This window comes from Cynocephalus volans, chromosome 5 (genome assembly GCF_027409185.1).
Source record: "Cynocephalus volans isolate mCynVol1 chromosome 5, mCynVol1.pri, whole genome shotgun sequence".
Lineage (NCBI taxonomy): Eukaryota > Metazoa > Chordata > Mammalia > Dermoptera > Cynocephalidae > Cynocephalus > Cynocephalus volans.
In genome coordinates, this window is record NC_084464.1 from 110,334,013 (window position 1) to 110,359,080 (window position 25,068).

General features: G+C 33.6%; 1 protein-coding gene across 1 annotated transcript in view; it reads right to left on the reverse strand.

The window, feature by feature from the left end:
- Positions 1–796: 796 nt before the first annotated feature.
- SEC63 (SEC63 homolog, protein translocation regulator) overlaps positions 797–25,068 on the reverse strand; it is a 65,856-nt gene continuing 41,584 nt past the window's right edge. Inside the window, exons 11-21 of the mRNA XM_063097690.1 lie at positions 23,476–23,568; positions 22,675–22,829; positions 21,260–21,407; positions 18,308–18,390; positions 15,836–15,895; positions 15,458–15,631; positions 11,955–12,113; positions 10,184–10,285; positions 7,781–7,879; positions 4,599–4,703; positions 797–3,644 (exon numbers count right to left, since the gene is read on the reverse strand). Coding sequence (XP_062953760.1) covers positions 3,501–3,644; positions 4,599–4,703; positions 7,781–7,879; positions 10,184–10,285; positions 11,955–12,113; positions 15,458–15,631; positions 15,836–15,895; positions 18,308–18,390; positions 21,260–21,407; positions 22,675–22,829; positions 23,476–23,568 — 1,322 coding nt within the window. The 3' untranslated portion in view covers positions 797–3,500. The remainder of the gene's footprint in view (positions 3,645–4,598; positions 4,704–7,780; positions 7,880–10,183; positions 10,286–11,954; positions 12,114–15,457; positions 15,632–15,835; positions 15,896–18,307; positions 18,391–21,259; positions 21,408–22,674; positions 22,830–23,475; positions 23,569–25,068) is intronic.

Sequence of the window (25,068 nt, forward strand, 5' to 3'; positions counted from 1 at the left end):
AAGGATGAGATTAAATACAAATAATCATTTCAATATTTTCCCAATGGATTTTTCATCTGCATACCCCTGGGATGTACACACCCCCACCTGAAACCACAGCCCTAAAGCATGCCAGTGATTGCTGTTATTTGAGTTTTTAGCTCAAATTACAGAAAAGTGTTTAAGATCACATTTTTTTTTTTAAGTTTTGCAAAATAACCCTAACATCAAGTTTAAATGTGTGAAGATGCTTGGTGCTAACTTCTTTAAACATATATGTACTAATCACTACACGGCTGGTAATATGTCATGTTATTTGGTTGACTGATAGTTGTTTCACTCTAAGGAAGACTACACAGATGATTTCCTGGAGTTGAGTCAGAATATTAGGGAAAAAATAAACCCTGAAGAAAAAAAAAGCCAACAAATTAAATAGCCCCCCCCCCCCTCAAAATAACTCCTTCGCCTGCAGTGGAAAGACTTTTTTAAAAAAAGGCATTCCCAACAATGGCCATTAGCCAAGGCAAGTGGATGCAGATAGACTGCCACACAACTGTCTGACCTAATACCAGCAAGTTCTTGATTTTTATAGCCCCAGTACCCAATCACAGAGCCAGGTACACAGAAACTCAGTAAAAATGTGATGAGTGACAACCCTTCAAAAAATATGTAAGATGCTGAATTACATTTGAAGAATTGTTACTAAAGAACATTCCAGCACATGGTTTTGATTGACTGACACAAATAACTAAATAAACGTTGCGATCAAGAATAACGTGCTCAGAGAGCGTCACTACATTCCCCACCACCTCCCTTCCCACTGCCACATCAGCTGCTGGGCATCCACACCCCTCTGCTTCCACCCAGGGCCTGAGCTTCCTGCCACGCAGGAAGGCCCTTCTTTCTCTACCCCCTCAGTGCAAGCTGGGAGAAGTAGAGCAGGGCACAGGTTATTGTTCTATACAGAGAACCTAATTCGATGTGCTCCTTAATCTTTAAAAAACATTCACGCAAATTTTTAAAAAGTTAAAAAGGACATGAACACCTGACTGACTTTGTGATTGAAATATCCACACAGAAAACACCTTGGGGCCTCAATTAAGCTTTATAATGCTAAAACTCACAATTGCTAACTTGCAATTATGGTAACTAAGTCTCCTCACGGAAGGCTGTATTTTGTTTTAATAGTACCTTACACCAATTTAAAGACAAAAAATATTACACAATTTAAATAAACTTATTTCATAAATAACCAATTTCACTTTATATGCACAAAAACCATATGTTTTCATCTATCCTGTTGACAAAATGTCACTTTCTTGATAGGAAGAAAACAAACTTCAGTTGATGAATTTCCATTAGATTAAATGTAAACAAGGGTAAATTATCAATCTTATTCTGGAGAAAGACGGGATGTGGAGCTCAGCGACTTGCTGGCGAGATGAGAACCATAAACTGAAGGCTCAATCCTTTCACTACTGCAATATTGAAAGAGGTTGCCTAAAACACTTATTACAGAAAAGTTTATTTTATTTGGTTGGGAAGCAGATACACATCACACAAAGAGCAAAGGAAAACAGATTGGTGAAATTTTCTAAAGTTGAACTGATGCTGTTTTTTTTAAGCACTGTGGTGAGTTATTAGATTGTGAAATCATCCTCTCCAGAGTCTCAAAACCAGAAAGAAGCCAGTTGTTTTTTGTAAAGCCTTTTTAAGGCAAAATAACCACTGAAAAATAAATACTTGTCTTTTAAAATACCTTTCAAGAAAACTAGGAAATGCGCATATTACACATCGTTGTTTTGTTTGCTCAGTTTCCTTGACTTTATGCCACACAAGTGTTTTCTCTCACCTCTCCTTTTACTTGACACAAGCCAGATCACTCCCTGCCACCACACTTAGGTGACCAGCAGCTGCCTCAACCAACACTGGAGCTTCACAGCAAGGCCTGATTTTAAAATTAAACCTACCCTCTTACATGTAACATGAAACAAAACAAACCCTCAGTGGCACCACCCCTGCCTGTCAAGGAAAGATCTCACTAAACTGGTCATCAAGTTCCAATGAAAACAATGCTTTGACCATTTGATAGGAAATATTAAATCCTAAATTTAAAGCCAAAAAACCATTCATGTTTTTGGTAACTTTCAAATTTTATTTCCAACTACTGCAGTAACAAAATACCAGTGGTAATTCTGCATGGAAAGTGGCAACCTTTTTTGTAAAGTAAACAAGGTTACAAATAGTATTCCAACAGTACTTTGGCCTATGGAGATTTTGATAGAAGAGGATTATTACAATCAGTCTTATAATATTACAGACTTATGCTTCTTCCTTATCTAGTAATAAAAATATACACCTTACCTCAATGATTCATCATGTACACATTTCTACTCTTTATAAGCACTATCCTTCCAGTTGTACTATGAGGAGAAACCCCTCTCACTCATAGGTTTTTCAATAGTGTACAAAAACAGCAGTCACTTCAGCAGTAATATACAATATTAAATTTTTAGTTGAAAAATAAAATAATGGATTACCCTATTAATGTCCTTTCTCTGGGAGTAAAAAGACACACACCATTACAAACGTAAAACAAGTCAAACTTCTATTTTATTAACAGAAGTCCAAAACGAATACAAAAAATGCCTCCTCTGCATGTTATATTTCCCTTAAAAGGATTCTGATAGAGTCAGGTAGATTAAAAGCTAAGATATAGTTCAGCTTTTACAGTGAACCTTTTTAAAAAGGTTTAATTACATAAACCATCAACATCAGACAACGTATGGTCCCACGATCCCTTTTAGACCTATAGTTTATCAAAAGAATTATCCTGCATTGGTCTGATAAAATAAAGGCTTAAAATTGTTTTAAGTCATTAAAAGCCATTTTTATAATCTGTTTGAAAAGTCTGGGCAATTATGAAAAGGAAAATCCCAAAACGTAGCCCTCTAACTTATGTGGAATGTGAGAGAATACCAAATTATGACCAATAAAGGTAAAAATAAAAGGTTTAAAGCTTTGAATGGAGCTGTTATAAATAATCTTATATCACTGCAAAATGTCAATAAATGAATAATAGAGCTTACTGCAACATTAAAAACTTGAGCAGATGTTACTTAAAACATTTGTGGTGTTTATCATACTTTAATATTTACTAAAACTAAAGCTGAACAAAGAAAATTGCTCACTTATAGACTGTTTTTCATGTACCTTTACTTTTATGGGACCATAAACTGATCAGATAATACATAGCCCACACTTCTGGACAGTTATAATAACAAAGGATTTATTATCACTTGCAGATGAAATAAATGCACCATCCCTTACTTGAAAGGCATTAATAAGCCTGAAGTATTTTTCAGATTGTACCAAGGCACCACCACTGCCTAGTTAATATGCACCCATTTCTAGTAAAGAAACTAACGCCTCCCCCATCATCAGTTCTGTACTGTTCCTGGTTTATTACACATTCCAAAACAGCAAACGTTCCCAGCACTGCGGTCCATTCATGGTACTGCTTAGTCGTCGTCTTCTTCTTCCTCCTCTTCTTCCTCAAAGCTGTCTTCAAAGCCCTCACTATCCTCCTGGTCTTCATCCCCTTCTATTGCTGTGTCCCACTGTGGGTGATTTTCTGGCACAGGCTTAGCCTCATGAACTTCCAACTATAAAGGAAATTTTGGAAGGAATAATAGAAGAAACATCTGGTAAAGAGAAGGTTTTCTTTGACCACTTCAATTATAAAGAAATGAATTTTTATGGATGGAAACCTAAATTTATCATTCATTTAGAACAGGCACCATCCCAGAAGTAAAACAAGTAAATCTATTAACATATAAATGTAGTTAAATTTCTAATACAATTTGATATTTTGATTTTATAGAAGTTATACTATTTATGAATGTATTTCTGTGGCACAGAAGATGAATAATTGTAATTCTTGAGCAAGAACACTGAGTGATATCTTAATAGAAGCCTTCCACTGAAGGAAGAAAAACTCAAGTGTGACTTTCTAAGACATACTTTGTGGCCTCCAGACCTGTAAAGTAACATTCTACAGCCAATGAAAGAAATATGGAATGATCACTGAAAAGAGAGGCTCCCTTTAATATTTATAGTGCAAGACTACTTTAGCATGATCTCTCTAATATAACAGAATGGCTTTTATAAAAAGCTCAAGTGAAATGGTAAATACCAATGGGAATGTGCTTTAAATGATACTTATAGAAAGTGTATGCTCTAAGATGATAAACAGAATAAAATAGTTGCAAACATTAATAAACATTCCAATAGAATCTGTGGTAAAAAATACATGTGCTTTTCTTAAGAAAACAGGACCCATTTGCTGAAGCCCTATAAAGTTATAGCATACTACAACACATTAAAATGTATCACTAATTTATATTCAAGGTTCTAAATTATTATACTCCTTAAAATCTAGCTCAACAACTTAAATTTATTATTGAAATAGTAGTCCAACAAGTGCATCATATATAAAGTATGAAATGACCTCTTTTTCCTTCCAGCAGTCTACATTTCAAAACTAGAAATGGTTGCCTAGTATATTAAGCACCTACTCAAATAGAAAAGTGTATTTATTGAAGATTCACTATTCTTACCTTCAATGGTTTAATCTGATCCAATCCCATATAGGAGTCTGATCTCAGGAATACTGTATACTGGTAATTTCCAGGCTTGCCTGGTGCAGGAAATTTCAGTTCTACCTAGAAGATAAAATTGGCATTTAAATACTTACATTTTGAGGAAGAAACAACAGCTCACTCCTCAAATTTCTAGACTAGAGTATGTAATTGCCAGGTGTTTACTCAGATGATACATGAAGTCCAACAAATGTTACAAGAGTCCAAACCACAGCAACAAAAAACATATGTATGTGAAATATATGTATTAGGTACACTGTACTACACAAAAAGGAAACCAAATAAGGCAGAATTGATGGGGTTAATTTGTATCTCCAAAATTCAAGAAAGTTTTTTTTTTTTCTGGCAGCTGGTCGGTATGGAGATCTGAACTCTTGACCTTGGTGTTATAACACCCTGCACCAACCAACTGAGCTAACCAGCCAGCTCTAGAAAGCTTATTTAAAGCAGCTAAATCCTATGTTGACCATCCTCTTGGTAACATGAAGAAATTAAGTAGGTTATAAAAGTATAAATAACCAAAATGTTGTAATTAATAAGATAGATTTCTCTAGACAAGAAATAATTCTTGCCAAATTTTCTTATTTGTAGGATAAATGCCCAATGCCTTAAAAGTTCAAGAAGATATTTTATTTCCCATCAAATCATAAACTTCAAATATAAGAAGTAACAACCTCTTAGAAGTTTCAATTCCACTTGGATGAATGAAGAATCAATTTTTTAAAATGACATTTGAGCACTCTTGTGATCTATCTGCCTTCAATCTCCAAAATCCAGATTTTGAACAGATAATATATTAAAACAGGCCATAAAAAAAAAACTTGAAAAAAATCTTTTTTTTCTTTAAATTAAGTTTAGCCGTTCTAACTATAACATGAACCTAAAAGCCATAAAAGAAAAATTTCTAAATCACATTACAAAAATATAACAAAGAAAATGGACAAGCAATAGATATACTTCTGATTGGTAAAAGTAACCATAATAGTAAAACAAACTGGGAAGAAATATTTGCCACATATACAAAGGCACTTCCAAAAGTCCATGGAAAAAGAGAATCAAAAGATAATACAAATTTTTCCATGAACTCTTTCTTAACATTAAAAGAAAAATTCCCAAGCCAATTTAAAGACCTAACAAAAATGAACAATGGTCACGGACACAAAACAGAAATATGACTCAGACATAATGGAGCTGTTCAGTTTCACTCTTAAGATAAATAAAAAATTAAAACTACGCTGAATACAATGAGCAGAGTAAAAAATGATTCAGACAAGAATCACGAATATATGCTAAAATGGGTAAAACACTGTTGAAGAATAGGATATATTAACAAAGGGCCCAAATACCCCACAGATTGGGGGGTGTGGTGGGAGGGGGGATATCTTTACAAAAGAGAAAAGTCTTAACTAAATGAGCAAACAGTATCACCAATGTGGAGTAAACTGATATAATGTGTCCCTGATGTGATACACATAGAAGTACATCACCAAGGTAGTACACAGCCTTGCGAAAAATATTTAAGATGAATATAATAATGAATAACCAATGAGACAAATTCATTCCAAGCAACAGTCTATAAAAAACCTTGCCTGGACTCTTGAAAAATGTCAATAGCATGAAAGATTAAAAGAAAAAGGACAAGGTAGTGTTCTTAAGAGTCATGACGACCAAATGCAGTGTGTGATCCTTGAATAGATCCTAAATTTAAAAACAGAACAAAAATCTATAATGGACATTAGTGGAATATTTGAAGAAATTTGGATATGGACTACATAGTAGATAAATATACGATATCTATGTTAAATTTCCTAAATATAATAATTTGAATGTGCTTATGAAGGAGAAGGACCTTGTTCTTAGGTGATATATGTTACGTACTTAGGAGTGCAATATCATGATATGTGCAAGTATCTCAAATGTTCAGAGGGAAAAAAATACACACACAATGTATTTTGAGATAAAGATTAAACAAATACAGCAAAATGTAAACAACTGGTAAATGTAAATGAAGAGTCTATGGAGGTCTCATGATGCTGTGCTTGCAACTTTTCTATAGGTTTTAAACTTACTAAGATAGGGCCGGCCCGTGGCTCACTCGGGAGAGTGCGGTGCTGATAACACCAAGGCCCCGGGTTCGGATCCCATGTGGGGATGGCCGGTTCGCTCACTGGCTGAGCGTGGTGCTCACAACACCAAGTCAAGGGTTAAGATCCCCTTGCCGGTCATCTTTTAAAAAATAAAAAAATAAAAAAAATAAACTTACTAAGATAAAAGATCAGAAGAAAAAATAACACTGAGATGCAATTTTTCACCTTCCTGATAAGCAATGACATTCAAAATGTCTGATATGCTCAGGCGCAATGGGCATACTTAGGCATTCATCCTTCCTCTGTAGAAATAAGTATCTAGCAACATCTATTGAAATTAGAAATGTACAGAGCCCCTGACTCATCAATTCTATCTCTATGGATTTATCACTAAACTATTTCATACATTTACCACTTGATTATGTAAGTTAAAAAAATTTCATACTAAAAATCATAAAACTATCTTGAAATTCAAAAGCCTTACTCTTGTCCACCAAGTCCTGGTAGACAGAACCTTCTTCCTAGAAAAGGTAACACATTAAAAAATCAAGAAGGAAAACAAGAAAACAGAAGGCAGTTTCCAAGGGTAAAATATATCCATCACCATGCTACTTTAGTCATGTCATTAATAGTGGACAAAACTTCCATTCTAAAAATCTAAATCACCAATTTTTAAGATTTTTTTTTTTAAAGACAAAAGGTATAATAAATAGCACTAATCCAATAAGGACAAAAATCATAAATTTTTATAAAATATCATTAAATTCTGTAGAGGAGGAGAAAAGGCATATGTTCTTAGATAGTAATCGTGAAAAGCCCCAAGGATACATTGAGAACAAGTTCTTAAGACTGACCACACTGCCTACGTTTAGCAATTCTTTATAAATTTCCAATGTGCTCACCACCAAAAACATCAGAAAACAGTTATAAAATGTCATAAAAAGAGAAAGACCAATATGATAAACTGCTTCTTAAATAAGATTTTTATGAAGCAGCACAATGATGAGATGCTATACATTGTTAAAAACTCAAATAATGTTGCAGGATAATTACCTCTTCTATATCTTTCAGTGTACACACATGATATGGCATAGATATTAAGGTCTGTTCCTTCCTATCTGCTATATAAAGCCACCACCATTCTTGTTTTTCCTGGAAAGAAAAAAAAAAAAGTATAAACAATCAGAAAAAAACTAGAAAAACACAGTTTGGGCCTATTTTATTTTAGAGATACTATCCTTGTTTTGTTCACTGCTATATCCCCAGCACTGACCAAGAGCCTGATACAAAACAGGTGTTCAATAAGTACTTAATGAATAAATTGTTCTAAGCCATTTGTAGATCAGCTCCCCAAAAGAATGTGTATGCAATTTTGGGGTTTTCAATGGCTTCTTAAAACCTAATGATGGGCCTCCATATTAAAAACCCCTGATTTACCTTAAATGAGAAGAGATTCTAAAAAGAAAACAATATAAACTATTACAATATCATGTTACAAATAATCTTAGGAACCTTACCTAGTAATAAGCAAAAGCCACAAAGAAGGAGTGGAAAGGACTTGGGCGGCCAAATAAAAAAATCAACACATTAAAATACATTACACCCTTATAAGCACAAGAACATCTCAAATTCTAAGAGCCTATTTACACCTTTCACTACACGTGAGTTTAATAAGTTTGGCATTTCTAGTTGAACTCCAAAAAGATTAGGAACAGAAAAAGCACTGGGTACAATGACAGCAGGGAGAAATGACAGAACAAGAGACAGAAAACTATTTTCAAAAAAATTTAGAAGGCTAAGAAGTCTTGAAGCACCAAACCTCAGTGTGTTTAGCAACCATCACTGTATTACAGCATACATCAGTAACTGTTTAGTCATCTGCTTAGTGTAACCTGTTCAAGAATTGGGTAGGGAAGATCTTTCCAAAATGGTTTAAAGGAAAGTGTTTTAGAGGTAAAAATAAAATAAAATCTAGGATGTTCTAAATATTCATTTAATCAAAACAGCACTAGACTATTGTAAACTCTCAACAATCAAAAATGGCTACAAAAATAACTTTGTTATGGCTAAAAATAACTTTATGTTAAAAAAGTTTGTGTTTTTAAACCAAAATTGCTGTACTTTCTATTTTTTAACCAGATAAGATTAAAATTTGGTTTATTATATCTTTCTAACAATGCTACACTAAGTTCAACTAAAAAAAAAAATACTTCTCTTTAAATACCTTATGCTACAAAGGATTGCAATGTTCTAAGAAAGTAAATGAATGTTTCGCTTATTAACTAAGCATGGTCTAAGATGAAACTGACATGCATACAAATAATGCAGCTTACAGCATCCCATGGCACTTTTTAAACCAAACAGTAAGTGGAGTTTATACACCTGATTTCAGGATACTTGGTATTGGCAGATTACCTCTGCAATAGGCAAAATGCCCCTAACAGATGGACAGGACATGTCAGAAGATTGGTATATGCATTAAGATGAAACCCTGGACAAAAACTTCTAAGAAACAACAACAATCTGTGCAAAGCCACTCATTTATTACTAGGAGAGTCAAATTACTTAGGAATTTGCCTTAAGCAGTCCCTAGCAACTCTGGATTGACGTTCTCAAGCAGAAAGCAGATTTACAAATGAAACCACCTGCCAAACATGAGTGGTGAGCACAAGGTTCTGTGGCAAAGTTGTAAGGCAGTCTGTGGAACAGATTCCCTAAACTGGGGGGAACCAGTTCTTCACCTCTACTCCACAGAATCATCCTCAAAAGCAAAATGTCAAGAGAATCCCAAAGTGATTTCAAAGACAAACAACATCAGCTATCAAGGAGATCAAAAGCTGAGCAGGTCACAACCACAAAGTAAAGAATGACAAGGGGGCAGATATCATATGATGATCTGTCCTGAGCTGGGGGCTCAGTCATGCTCAGCTCTTACTGAACTTTGTTTAAGGCCAAGAACACAGCTGTTTCCACAGCCATGAGCTCACCCATTCCCAAAGACTGGGGCAATTATTGGGGCCAAAGAAAGTTAGTGGCTCCAGGTGGCCAGTATATGACCTTCACAGGAAAAATCTAAGAATTTTTTCATCCTATTTAAAACTTGGCAGGGGTGAGAGATTCACAATTAGTCAAGCAGTCAAAGGCGAAACGTGCATTTGTCTGAACTGCTAAAGAGAAATTACCATTAAACACAATGCTCAGTAATCTGAGCACAGAAAAGATAGAAACAGAAAACCACAGAAATACTTAAAAAGTTAACAATCCCCCTTTTAAACAACACATCCACAAGATGTAATTCATATTGTAACATATCTTTTGAAAATGTGGCCTATCAAGAATAGACCACATTGAGCATATTTGAGCTAGTAAACAGCACAGAGGGATAAAAGTCACCCGAGAAATATCTGAGAACAAAGTGAATGGAATACAGAAAACACTAAGCTGTGTATAACTCACCTCAGGAAAGTAAAGACTATACACGGGATGTGTTATCTTTGATTTGGTTTCCAATAGAGCTCTCTCCTTTCGCTGTATACTTTGTTGTAATTCTTGCCATTCCTAGTAAAGAAAAAGTTAAAATATTTGAAATCTAGTACATTTCTGATCACTTTGAGGAGTGTCCAGCAATGCTAATTAACTACTTAGGGTTAGAAAAGTTCAGTACCACATATCTGATCATCTCCCTGCTCAAATTTACGATGCCTCTTTTTATAAATCACATCTAAACTCCTTTAGCATGAACTGTACAGCCATTTGTAATCTGACTCTGGCCTACGTCTCCAGTCTCCTGTCACTACTTTCCTTCTTATGCTTTTTATTTTGGTCATTTCAAACTACCTATAATTCTCTGAACTCACCAAACTATTTCTTTCCTCTTAAAACCCTGTTTGGATTTTTTATTACACTTTCTCTGCCTACCCATTATTACCAGTGAGAGCCTAAAGTATGAACTCCTGAGTAAAGACTGCCACAAATTTCCCTCTAGCTCTGGACTAAGTCGACCACTCTCTCCTTTGTGCCATCACTGCACTTTGCACAAAATGTACAGAATCTCACAGGTACTGTGATGTTTATTTATAAATCTGCTTGCCCCACTACACTACATATTAAAGGCAAATACTGTTTCACATTTAGCTTTGTACTCCTATCATCTAAGATAGTGCTTGAAATGTGACAAATAATGAATAATTTCTTGCTGATTGAATGAATGTATTTTTGGTCATATGAAGAAACTAGTCTGTGAAAACCCTAAGAGTCACCTCTATTAACCCTAATATACTCAAAAAGGAATATGTCAACCCTTTTTCAAAGTGAGGCTAGAGAAATAACTTCCGTGATAGATTTTAATTTCCTGGCAATCAATTTAATTCTCAAAGTACAAAAACAGTCTAGGCCCAGCAATAGCTAAAAACAGTCATCCTTATTTGTTTTCCACCATTCTGAAGGACAAGTGTATTATTTCCTTATACTTTTAACCTTTGCCCTCTTATCTCTTCCTCTTTGGCCTCTCCTTTTGCCTCAGAGGCTGAGGCTGGGATCCTCTTTTCTCTCTCAAACCACAAAGGTTACCTTTAGATCCATGGCCCAGTCAAAAAACAACAACATAAAGGAACGGCTGATCAGCTTACAGTTCATTTGCAGTGAGCCTCTAAGGACCATTATTTGTCCACCAAACACATTCTTCTCTATGGTCCTCCCATACATCACGTGCATCTTAATTCCATGGGATTATTTTTTCTTTAATCTCTATATCCTTATCATCTTAATAAATTACTTAAAGACTCCCCCTGTTCTTAACATCTTATAGATCCTATGAAACAAGGTGGCATTCTATAAACATTAGCTTTTCCCTAATCAGCCTCTTGACAGCAGGGTCCACAGTAACCTTTCTTTAAACATTACCTCGAGCCTGTGAGAGAGCCTTCCAAGTTACTGCTACCTGTTTCACAGCCCACCTTTCCTTACTTGTATTTCCAGAGACCAAACTGACTTTACCATAGACCTAGCTCCTACTCTACGTAGCAATTTAAGATTTAAGAAAATTAGGGTTTCCAGTCTTTGTTAGAAACAATTTTTTTTAATAACCCTGACCCATTCCTCAAAAATATTCTTACGAAATAATAAAATTATAAAATATATGGGTTTAAGGCAAGCAAACAAATGAACAACAAAACCCAAAACAATCATCAAAGGTATAATTCCAATTATTTAAAACTATTAGTCTTACTGCTTCATCATCTTTGTTTTGTTTTTCGTCTTGCTCTCTATCAGATTCTCTGTCACTACCATCATCTTTTTCACTTTGGGAATCTCTATTGGTTTCTTCTTCTTCAGAATCACTGCCTTTGTCAGAAATTTCTTCTTCATCTTCCTTTATTACAGCTTCCTAAAAGGAAAAAGCAAGCACAAAAGTTCTGAATATCCCAATGAATATCTATCATTGAGTCCCTGAAGCTAACTTATTGTCAGCATAACTAAACCGGCTCAAGATTACAATCTCACTATTCATACAGAATTTTAGAAAATTATAAACACTCTTATTTATAAAGATGTGGGAGTCAGACTGAAGACTCACATTTGGCTTTTATGTGTTTTGCTAGTTATTTTATTCGTTCTTCATAATTTATAAAACAAAAATATTTTATTTCTACTTACAAAATACACTATCACAATGACTAAGGTGGTTCAGCTTTCAAAAGCATCAATTATACAATATGTTTTATTTGAGGAAGGAAAACGGACAGTTTATAGAAAAGTACTGCTTTGGGAGTTTTAGGATCATTTTCTATAACTGACAGGGTATGATGGAGTAAGGAAAGCCAATATCCCAGACAAAATATTTACTAGTCCATTTCAAGAAGTAAGCAAAAGAACAGCAAATTAAATGGGAAGAAAGTAAATAATAGACTAGAAATCAAGAAAAGAGAAATCAGATATACAAAAGAGATCACTAAAAACCAAAAGTTGGTTGTTTGAAAAGATTAATAAAATTAAACCTCTAGGCAAGAAAGTTCAAGAAAAAAGAAAATAAAATTATCAATATTAGGGAAAAAAGAGACATAACTAAATCCAATAGATATTAAAAGGATATTATGAATAACTTTATGCCAATAAATGTAATAACTTAGAGGAATTGGACAAATACCCTGAAAAACACAATGCACTAGTAAAACCACTATAAGAAAAAATGCAGAATATATGTTAAAGTGACAGACTCCACAACTAAACCCCTTTTAAAAACTCCAGGACCAGATGGCTTCTCTAGAGGATTCTTCCACATAAGAAAGAATCCCAAGCTTACTCAAGAAACAAAGTCTTTCAGGAAAAAGAAAGAGAAAACACTTCCTAACTTGGTTAATGAGGCCAGGAAAAACCTGATACAAAATCTGACAAGAATATTACAAGACAGGAGAATGACAAACCAATATTCTATCATAAAAATAGATACAGGAATCTAAGTAAAATATTATCAAATCCAGATAAATATAAAAAAGGATATTATGTTATGACCAAATGAGATTTGTTCTAGGAATGCAGGAATGGTTTCAAATTTTTAAGTCCATCAATATAATTCACCACATTATGAAAGAAGAAAAATAAAATGATTACCTGAACAGATACAGAAAAAGCATTTAATAAAATTCATGATCAGCTCATGATAAAAATTCTCAGCAAACTGGGAATAGAAGGGAACACTTCCTGAGCCTGATAAAGAATATCTAAAAAACCCTACAGCTAACATCATAGTCGTGAAATATTGTTTGCTTTCTTCCTAAGATCAAAAAGAAGAGAAGAGTTTTCACCATCATGACTTCTAATCAATATTACACTGGAAATTCTAGCCAGCACAGTAAGACAGTGAGGAAGGATAAAAGAAAGAAAGGGCATAAAGAGTAAAAAGAAAAAAAAACTTTTTATTCACACGTGGCATTATTGCATATACTGAAAAATCTTTATTTAAATATCTACAAATGTCTAGAATTATTGTCAATTCATTAAGATTCCTTGATACAGGGTCAATATTTAGAAAGCAACTATGTACATACCAGCAACAAACATTAAAAAATTATATTTTAAAATGTCATTTTCAATAACACCAGAAATCAAATACATAACAGTAAATCTCATGAAACATGTGCCATACCTCTGCCACTTAAAATTATAAAACTCTGCCAAGAAAAATCAAGGAAGGTCCAAATTATTATAGGTAAACCATGATCATGAATAAAAAGACTTGCTAGCAAGTCAATTCTCCCCATATGGAACCACAGATTCAATGCAATACCAATCTAAATTCCAGCACCTTTTTTTGGTGAAAATTGTCAAGCTTATTCTAAAAATTTAGCTGGAAATGCAAAGGACCTAAAATAGTTAAGACAATTCTAAATTAGTAAAATAAAAGTTGGAGGACTTACACTACCATATTTCAAGACTTAACATAAAGCTTTAACAACACAGTACAGTATTGGCACAACAATAGACAATAATCAATGGAATGGACTAGGGAGTCCATAAACAGACCTACACATGATATACAGTATAGTCACCTGTTTTACGATAAATTACCATTTACAATTCAGTGAAAAAAGGGTGACCTTTTCAATAAATGGTACTGAAATGAGTGGTCCATATCTCCTACCTTGCACCATTCATGAAAATTAACTCGAGATAGATCTTGGAGCTAAATATAACAAGTAAAATAACATTTCTAGAAAAAAAACCAGAAAAATACCTCCATGTCCCTGGGGTAGGCAGAGATGTCTTAAACAGGACACAAAAGCACCAACCATAAAGGAAAAGACTGATGAAATGGACTTCATTAAAATTAAAAACCATCAAAAGTTACCATTAAGACAGTAAAAAAGTAAGGACTCGTATTCATAATATATAAAGGCCCCCTACAAACCAGTAAGAAGACAAACAACCCAACAGAAAAAGAGGATAAACAATGGACAGTAAGCATATGAAAAGGTACTTGACATCATTAGTTATCGGGTAAATACAAATAAAAATCACACAAAGAGATACTACTATAGATCTACCAAATGGCTAAAATAAAAGACTGGTAAAACTAAATATTGGTGAGAATGAAGAACTGTACTCTCATACTTTGCTGGTAGGAGCATAAAATGATACAACTTTGGAAAAGAGGCTCTTTTGATGAGTTAAACATATACCTATTTTGTGACCCAGCAATTCCACTGCTAGGTTGGAAAATGAATGTCTACAAAATGCCATGTACAAAAATAAATACAGCACCTTTATTTGTATTAGATAAAAGCTACAAACAACCCAAATGTCCAAGAACCAAAGAACAGATATATAAATTGTGGTATATTCACTCAATGATATACTACACACACACACACACACACACACAGAGGATGGACTACTGCTACAAATAATATAAATGAATGTCATGGATATAATGTTGAACAAAAGCCACCAGACATAAAATAATTCCACTTACATGAAGTTTACGAACAGGCTAAACTAATCCATGGTGATTACAGTCAGAACAATGGGGGATAAGGGGTCAGAAGGAGGATGGAGGGGTCACTGACTGAGAAGGAGCACAAGGGAGCCTTCTAGGGCACTAGTAAGGCTTTTTATCATACCTGGGTATCATGGGTACCTACAGGTGTAAAACTTAAAGAGCTGTGCATATATAAGACTTGGACATTTTAATGTACACCTCAATATTTATAACAATGATAATAATAAACTTACACTCCCAACAACTCCATTTGCCTGCTTCTGTTTCTGTTGTTTTGACTGTGATAATGGCACAGGTGTAGGTTTTTTTTTTAAAGGTTTCTTTTTTTTTGATTTAGCCGTCTTCTTGGGTCCTTTACTCTTCTGTTGCCATCCACCTTTCATCCTGTTCTTGTTAGTATCACTCTGCTGTAAATCACAACACACATCACACTCAGTAAATTACAGCAATAGGTTCATTTGGAAGTCATAGCCAATTTTTACGTAAAAACGGCTAAAAGGAATGTTTTCATAAGCCGAGTTATTCTCCCACAGCTATATAAGTCAACCACAGAAAAAAATAAAACATTTCTTTCACCAGGCAAGATAGGTTAAGAAAACTCAAGTTTTTACCCCATCTTCTGCTGGCTGTTCCTCTGCAGCACAGATAGACTGTTCCTTTTCAAATACTTCCTAGGAGTAGCAAGAACAAAAATATAAAATCTGCAAATCTATATTTATATTTCAGATAAACAAAGCAATCTTCCAAAATGTATTACCAGTAAGTTTTTTTAGCCAGCTACAATTGAGAGAGAGAAAGAAGACTTTCAGCAAATATTAGCTCAAGAATACATGCATTATGTAGGTAGTTACCTTCTGAAGTATCTCACGTCTGTCTTGAATATATTTTGAAAAATACAGTCTACTTAAATTTTACAAATCCAATGACTTAAGATATGTAAATTCACTATAAAGTAAAAAATATTTCATAGTTTAAAATTTCAACTTTTATTCTAATGGTAATCAAATATTAATATTTTAATGTTATGAAAATTTGAATATGTCATATTATTTTCTAACATTAAAATCTTCAGGAGACCAATATTAATTTATTCATTATTGTCAGTGATGTTACTCATTGGATCTGTGACTAAGAAGTGGATCACCAAGAAAATCCACATATCCTAAAGTCATAGCCACCAACCATATAATCCATTTAGAGTCAGTATGGAAGATATGAGTTTAGGATTTAAATCCCAGTAAGAACCCAGTAAGAATCTGTACTAGAAGATGACAACAAATGACATGGGCTGTGTTTAATAAATTCTCTGGAATTATTAAAGCTAGCATGTAAAATCTAGGCTTCATTATCAGGCTCTATACAACAGGAAGTCTAATTCAGGTGTCAGCAAACTATGGCCCACCACCTGCCTTTTACATAAAGTTTTATAGAACACAACTATGCCCACTGATGAGTTCAGTAGTTGCTACAAAGACTGTATGGCCTGTAAAACCTAAAATATCTACTATCTGGACCTTTACAGAAAAAGGTTGCCATTCCTTAATCTAATTGTAGCATCACTTTCTCACTTCATTTATTAGCTGGGTTCAAATACTTGATTACTCTGAGGTACAGTTCATACGAGAATGGGAGTATAAATACTCTATTCTTTTCCCTACCCCGTGGTGGTTTTGCTTTTTCTTCTACCAATTACTCTAGAAATGTCAACAGCACAAGACTAATTTTTTGCTCATTTTTCAGGCTGAGAATTCTGAAGCATGTGGGTAGTGTAACTTTGGAATCTAAACCCAATTTTCCTCTTCTTCCAAGAAGCATCTCATCTAGAGTCCATGACACAAATACTTCCTTACCACTTGCAACCATAAAACCAACATCTTTGATATGATATATCCTATTACAAAACAACCTTTTCCTACCGGTGATTTTAGACATGGGGTTTAAATGTGACATATATTTCATACAGATCCTCAGAGACCTCAGAGCAGAATAGGCTAAAATCTACCACTAGTTGAATAAACTGGGTTGAAATATTACAGTCTATTAAAAACAATGAGGCTAGCCAGTTAGCTCAGTTGGTTAGTTGTTACAATACCAAAGTCAAGGGTTCTGATGGGTCAGTTGCCAAAAACAAACCAGCAAACAACAAAAAACAATGAATTACAACTATACTAGCTGACTTGGGAGGTAATATAAATATGTAGTAGAAACTGAGAAAAACAAGATGTAGGAAATATTTATAATTTGATCAGATTTAATGAAAAAGAATGACAAAAGTACCAATATACATGTACAAGGGTACTTTTAAAAGTTCATAGAAAGATTCAATTATCTTTTAATTCTATTTTTCCACGAGCTTTTTGGAATGCACTGTAAAGGTCCAGGTAATAAATATGAACACAGAGGAAGATATGAAAGGATACACACAAGACTAAATTCTTGTCATCTGGGGCTGACAAGGGATTTTCTTCAGGGAGATGAGTGAGAGGAGGGATCTATGATAAAAATGACATTTAACTCTACAGGTATACATGCATTAGGATATATAAAGGACTGAGCTTCAAAATTAATCACCTGAAAGCAGTGGGATTTTAGGTGATTTTAACTTCTTCCTATACCTTTATGCATTGCTTGAGTTTTTTTCCAGATAGCAATAATTTTTCACATTATCGGAAAAAAAAGTCTTCATTGTAATTTTTAAATTTAAAAAAATAAAAGGGAGTAAATTATCTAAAGGATTAAAAAGGAGTAGGTGATGAAATTCTCAATGATCAATAATTAACCTCTGTGATAATACTTTGCAGTCTGAGAACTATACCCACATTACTGTTATTATTATAATGTTTTACAGAGAATTAACAAACCATAATGTGAAGGAATAATCTATTTTCCAAGTTTTCTTGGTGTATGTGAAATCTATATCTCATGAAAATACGAAATTTCAAAACAGCTAACAGAACTTGCAAAACTAGATCTTGTCACAGCAGTTTTGACTTTTGAGAACGTACTACTTAAAATGAGAAAAATAAATATAAAAACCTTGACTTATAACTCTTAAACCATAAAAATACAAATAGACTACTTACTGCCATTGTTTGTCTTGTCAATTTAACCAACACTGTAACTAGGGATCCTACTGTGATGTTGTTACTATCTTCATCATCCAATACTGTAAGACAGAAGGAAAAAAACAGAGCAAAAAAATAAAAATCAAGCTCTGTGTCAATGCAAATAGCAAAAACTTAACCTACTTAAATCAATTTCAGACCTCAGTATTTCAAGCATATGATATTTAAACTCACCAAAAAATAACATATTGACTACACTGTATAAGACTTTCCAGTAGATGCCTTCAACAACTGATTCATTTAATCCTTAAAACGGCCCTGAAAGGTGTTGTTATTATTTCCACATTAAAGAAGAAAATAAGTAACACCAAGGTCAGGGGTTTGGATCCCCACACCAGCCAGCCACCAAAAACAAAACAAAACAAAAAAACTGAGGTTCAGAAATAAAGTAAAATGCTCTAAGTCACACAAAAGCTGTATGAGCATTGCTTCAAACCCACATCTTTGAAAACACAGTACAATGTGAGGACTACAATAACAGCTCTTTCTCACAGTAATATAAAAATAGGATTCTGTCACTTTACTGAATTGTGCAAAGCTTATATTCACAAGATTATACCTGTATGACGAATGCCTGTCATAACAAGATAATGAAAACCAGTATTTTAAACCACATTAAAGAGATATTTTCTCAAAGGTAAGAACTTCAATATATTCTCTTTACTTCAAAAAGCACTTTTAAAAATATTTTGAAATAAATGGTACTAAATAGAATAAACACTTTGCAATTATCTAATTTTCTAAAACCACATTTGCCACACACATCCCCCAAAAAATCTACTAATAAAATTAGGAAAATTGGAGCTAGCTGGTTAGCTGAGTTGGCTAGAGCACGGTGTTGATAACAGCAAGGTCAAGAGTTCAAATCCCCATTACAGTCAGCCACCAAAAAAAATAATAATAATTAGTAAAATAAATAAATAAAATTTAAAAATACAATTAGTGTAACTCATCAAACATACCTTCTATTCATGTGGGCATTAATTCATTTTTTTCTACAGATTTTATCTGTAAAAGCCCTCACTAATTTTTGCATATAGTTTTTTTCTAAGTTTGTCATGTTTATTTTACACGGATTTCGATGAGCACATGCTGTTCTAACCACTATTACCACACCACCAGCTGGAAAAGAATGGCCTCCAATAGCCTATAACTGCTACCTCCATTACTGGCTGTGAGTGCAGCAGCTGGACATCAACAAAGTTGACAACCTTTCTTCCCCCTAAAAGTCTCTGTATCAAAAATCAAATCTGGGCCACATATTCATCTATATTTTTCATTTTGCAAAATTGTATGGGCACTAATTTCACTGATTGTATGTGAAATAATAGCTATATCAATGTCTACCTGCTGTTTGATGCTTGAAAGTGAAGAAAAAGCCTGCAGGAGATTCTACACAGCCTACTCTAGTAATGTGGAGAAGGAGGATCCACCATCTCCAGCAGACATCGTGTAGATGCTCCTTTCCTGCTTCTATAATTCTTATACTCTTCCTTCATTAACTATACCACGCACGTTTCCTATTTAGACAGCACTGTAAAAATATAAAATAATAAACTGCCCATACAAAACGTTATGGAGTAGAGCACATTAATGTTTCCCAGTGAGACAATATTTTTACCTTACTTCTTGAAAGGAAATCTCTTCTAACATTCATTTTTCTAAGAAGCATGTACTTTTTACAAACCTTGATTATATAAAAGAGTATCTGTAAGTCCCAAACTAGATTTTTATATGAACAGTTTGTGTTTAAATCAGTATAGTCCTAAATACAGCTTTTATTTTTTAATTTTTTTCTTAATTTTATTTTGTCGATATACAATGTTAAATACAGCTTTTAGATTAGTGTTTTTAAAGTCTGAAACTCATGGACCCACAAGAAAATCCTAACTCTCTAACAAAACAATCCAAGCTTTCACTACATCTATCTTACCCTCCAGCCAAATTGAAACCATGTTGCACTGTTTGCCTTTCTTTCCCAAACACCCCAATCTTTGGGTGCCATTTACCGTTCCTCAAATCCTATTAGAATACAAACTCAATAAGGCAGAGGCTTTATCTTACCACCACTCCCCCAGCACCTAGAAGAGTGTATAGTGTTCAGTATTTGTTGCATGAATAATATTCGTGTCATTAATTTAACATTTAGCATATGTTCTAATTTTTAATCCTATTTCCCCAACTAAAGGATAAACTCTTTGAAGACAGAAACCATTCCTAACATATCTCCCTATTCTTGGTATCTACAAGAATGTTCTTACACCAATAACTTCATGAATGTTAAAGCTTAGACTGCCACAATGAAGGAGTAGAACAGATGATGTCTAATTCCAACAGTATTCTAAGATATTATTATTCAGCTATTAAAACGGGAACTCACAGGGCAACTATGTAGGTAGAAAAATAATTTATATTTTTTCCCTCAAAGCGGATATAAAAACAGAGATAAGGTAAGAAAATAACATGAAATGTGGAAGAAAACACAGTAATTTTCTAGGCTTAATTAACACAAATAAGTTGGGGTGTTAAAAATAATTTTTGGACCAGGCAGCTATTTCTTTTACACTAGTAATATATTTCAAGTATCTCTCGTTTCATTACTCCTAGAAAATCTCTTTAATTCTTTGAAAAGTTAAAAAAAATTCCTGAAATCTGAACTACAGAACAGAGTCTCTTCAAGACTTAATCCCATTATGAGGATAATAAAAGTAGGACTCTATCAGTGTCTTCAAAACTATCAAGTATACATAATTTTCATCATAGTAAATCTGACAGGTAAACTACTGTTCTACAAAGTCTAATTACAAATTATATCACTAAATATAGTGTTTTGGGAATCATGAGTCAAATAATTAAGAACCAATGTATCAAAACGGGAAGCAATGTTCAACAGGGAAATCTTCCACTTACCCTGTGATTTTATATCCATGGTTACATATGGAAAACTTCCAAGGACAGCCATAACCTCTTCATATTTTTCATCTTCAAGGAAGTGCAATAGACTATGTCGATCTGATTCTTTTAAACTCACCAAATCCTGGATAGTTTTAATTTTGTACTGAATTTTTAGAAAAAAAAAAAACACCCTAACTCAAAACTTGTCATAAAAAGAAAATTATTATTAGCATGTTGACTAAAACAAAATCCAGCAACTTTTAGAAAAATGTTATGATTATATGCATTTCAAAGAAGAAAATAAAACTATATAACATTTCATGGCTTTTTCTCCAAGAAAATTTATATTAACTATTTTTTTAAATTATAAAGTTTAATAGACTTATTTTTAAAAATTAGAAAAAATACAGTTATAGGAAAAGAATATAATAACATTCATACAGAATCTTGACCCAAGTAAGAACTAATGTCAATTGGTGTCCTCAGCGTACTTTCAATTAAATAAAAATCTTTAATAATAAACCTGAAATAAACCTCCAAGTACAGCGGCCCCCTCAAGGTTTACTATGCAATGTTCTCTTTGTTTTCTAAATATAGCCATTACTGCAGTAATATCCACCTTGGCTAAATGGTTATTAGGAGAGTGTTAATTTCCAAGTGTTTGATGCTATTATTTAATTTTTACTTTCACAGACAGGGATCAGATTATAAGGCATGTGAAATTCTTGCTTTTAGATCCTGTGATTTTTAATTATAACAACTTATGATCAAATTTATAAGGGTAACACAATTGCTTGAAAGGACAGAGAACTCAAATTTCTAATATACATTTATTAATTCTACCTTAATACACTATGAAATCCAACATCTATCTTCTGCTCACTTCAGTTGTTTACAAAATAATGTTTAAAATCTCCTACAAGAATTACAATTTCATTCAGTTTCTTATATTTCCTCAAGTTTTTCATTTATACATATTTTTGCTATACCTCAAGATTCATTAACATGTCTTTACTATAATTACATTTTCTTAATAAGAATTGTCTTTATTTGATTTTTTTTTAATGCTTTTTTTCTTGTTCAACCAATAAACCATTGCCCAACTTTTAAGCCAAGAATAAAATGACTGGAAGTACACAGTGCATAATCACTTGGTACATTCATTTTTGGTAACATAGGGAAAAAAGTGTTAACTGCTAAAATGCACTGACTCCCAAGAAGGTAGCAAAATTACTTACAGTAGTAGAATATTATAAAACAGCTGACTAATTAAGAAAATGTCCACCAAACCACTTGAGAGTTTTAGAATGTTTAAGACATTCTAAATCTGAGAAATTCATAGTAATCATTTCTAGAAAACTTTTTATTCATGTTACTGTTAAGTGAAATGACAAGCTGCTGAAACTGAGTTTAAAGTAGCAAATAATTACCTTTTTATGATTAGAAACCCTTCTAAGATTGTCCTCTTCAATGTGAGGGAGCTGCAAAAGGGGAGACTTGAACTGCTGAAGGCCTTGAACAGCCATCTGGGAAAGCTTCATGCAGTTTTCTAAGGATGCCAAAGTTGGAGCACGAAACTCCCTTTCTTAGAAAGAATAGGAAAAAAAGAAACAACAGGGCTGGACTTTCTACATATTCAGGAGAATACAATTCATCACAAAAACAAAATTCACACTAACATCCTTAATGCCTCAATTCTTAAGGTCATGGTGTTGGCTTTCCTTTAGAAGTTACTGGATAAGACACTAAAAATATACAATGTTGGTCAAATGTACATTTATTTAATAAAAAAATTCTTTGCAGCACCTCCAATAACAAGTAAATTATCAGACATTACCAATATTGCAAACATACTGACAACATGTCAAGAAAAAACATTACATGTCAGGTGAATCATAATTACATCAGTTAAAAAATTATTTCAAACTCACTGTTAAAATGCAGAATAAACCATCTCCAAAAATATTAATAAAGAAAATTTTAAATCTTTGAAAATCTAACAATAAAACAATGAAAAAAATTAAATTCAAGAACACAGTGAGTTGTGATAAAGACTTATGTAATAGAAAATACAGGAAAGAAATGAGAAAAACCATGAGCAGAACTGAGAAAGCTGATTGAACTGGCAGACAAAATTACAGTAAGTATCCATAAATCTTAAAGCTACGAAGTGTAATCTGCATATGCTTGCAAGAAAAAGTACAACAAAATTAATTACATTTCCTCCTCACCTTCACGGCTCCGGGCCATTATTATTAGTTGGCAGATTACATTAACCATTTCTTGAAGCAGGGCAGGGCATTTTTTCAACATAAATTGCTGATCTGCAAAACAATCAAAAACCTGAAACAAATCATTCTAATTTATAGTTAAAGCATCTTTATCACCTGTAGTCAAAGACTAATATTAAATTTAAGTTGTCTGACAAATATTTCACATGACCTCACAATTTTATAAGCTAAACATAAGAGTTTCTCCTCAGCATCACTATGTCAAAAATCAGTCCAAAAAACCCAGCTTAGAGAATTATATTAAGTGAAACAAGTCAGGCACAGAAAGAGAAATACCACATGTTCTCACTTATTGGTGGGAGTTAAAAATTAATATATAAATTCACACACACACAACACACACACACAAAAAAAAAAACCGGGGGGAGGGGGGAGAAGATATAACAACCACAATTACTTGAAGTTGATACACAAGCAAACAGAAGGGACATCGGTGGGGGGTGGGGGTAGGGGGGAGGGAGGAGGGAAAGAGGTTTTGGTGATGGGCAACAATAATCAGCCACAATGTATATCGACAAAAAAAAACCCAAAAAACCCAGCTTAGATTAGATGATTCAAAGGCAAATTTTTCATATTATGGTATTAGGCTTAATAAATCAACTCCCTCTTTTGTGCGTGCGTGCGTGCGTGCGTGCGTGCGTGTGTGTGTGAAACAGTCTTAATCTTAAATTTTAATCTTGCTATATTTAGGAACTTTAAAATTTTTCTTCTTGTGCACTTAAGTTTCTATAGGTATAATTATGGATAAATACAAAGACTAAGAGAGTAATTGTCAACTAAAAACGGGTAAAGAGATGAGAGAAAGAGGAGGAAAAGGAGGACAATAAGAGTGACAGAGAGACAGAGACAGACTCTTTTATACGGCGTATCATATTTAACTACTAAGACCACCCACCGTGTTTGGTACTCAACCTAAAAAAATTTGTTCCCTGTTTCTTACTGGTAAAAATGGAGATGGTTATATATCTGTACAGAATATTAGCAAGAGAATTACTGGTTAACTTAATATTTCAAAGCAACTCTAATGACAATGGCTAAACAGTGCTCCTTCATTCAATCATAAGCACAAATCCAATTACTGAGCATCAAGTAGCCTTGTTTTCAGAAGCATTTAATTGCATCATTGGCTTAAAGGAGGTGTGTGGGAAGGAGATGGTAAGAGTTTACTCAGAAAGAACATCTATTTCCTAAGGATAATAACCTTCTTTTCAAACTTCAATTGAAGTAACTCAGGTGAAGAAGAGATGACACTGAAATTAATGACATCCGTGGAAACACTGTTGTCCCAATCCATGGCTTCAAGATAAAACAGACACTACTGGTAAGCACTGTTGCAGAGGGGTGGTAGACGATGGGAGTGGGGGGTTGGTGGTTGAGATATCTGTTGTGAAGTCCATTTTTCTCCCCTCAAAAGCTTACAAAGTCCTTCAAAAAACAGTCATTAGGAACTTTTGCATAATTTGCAATTAACTAAACATTTGTCATACAGAGCACTCTCTCACCCTGAAATACTAAATTTTAACATTTGCCAAA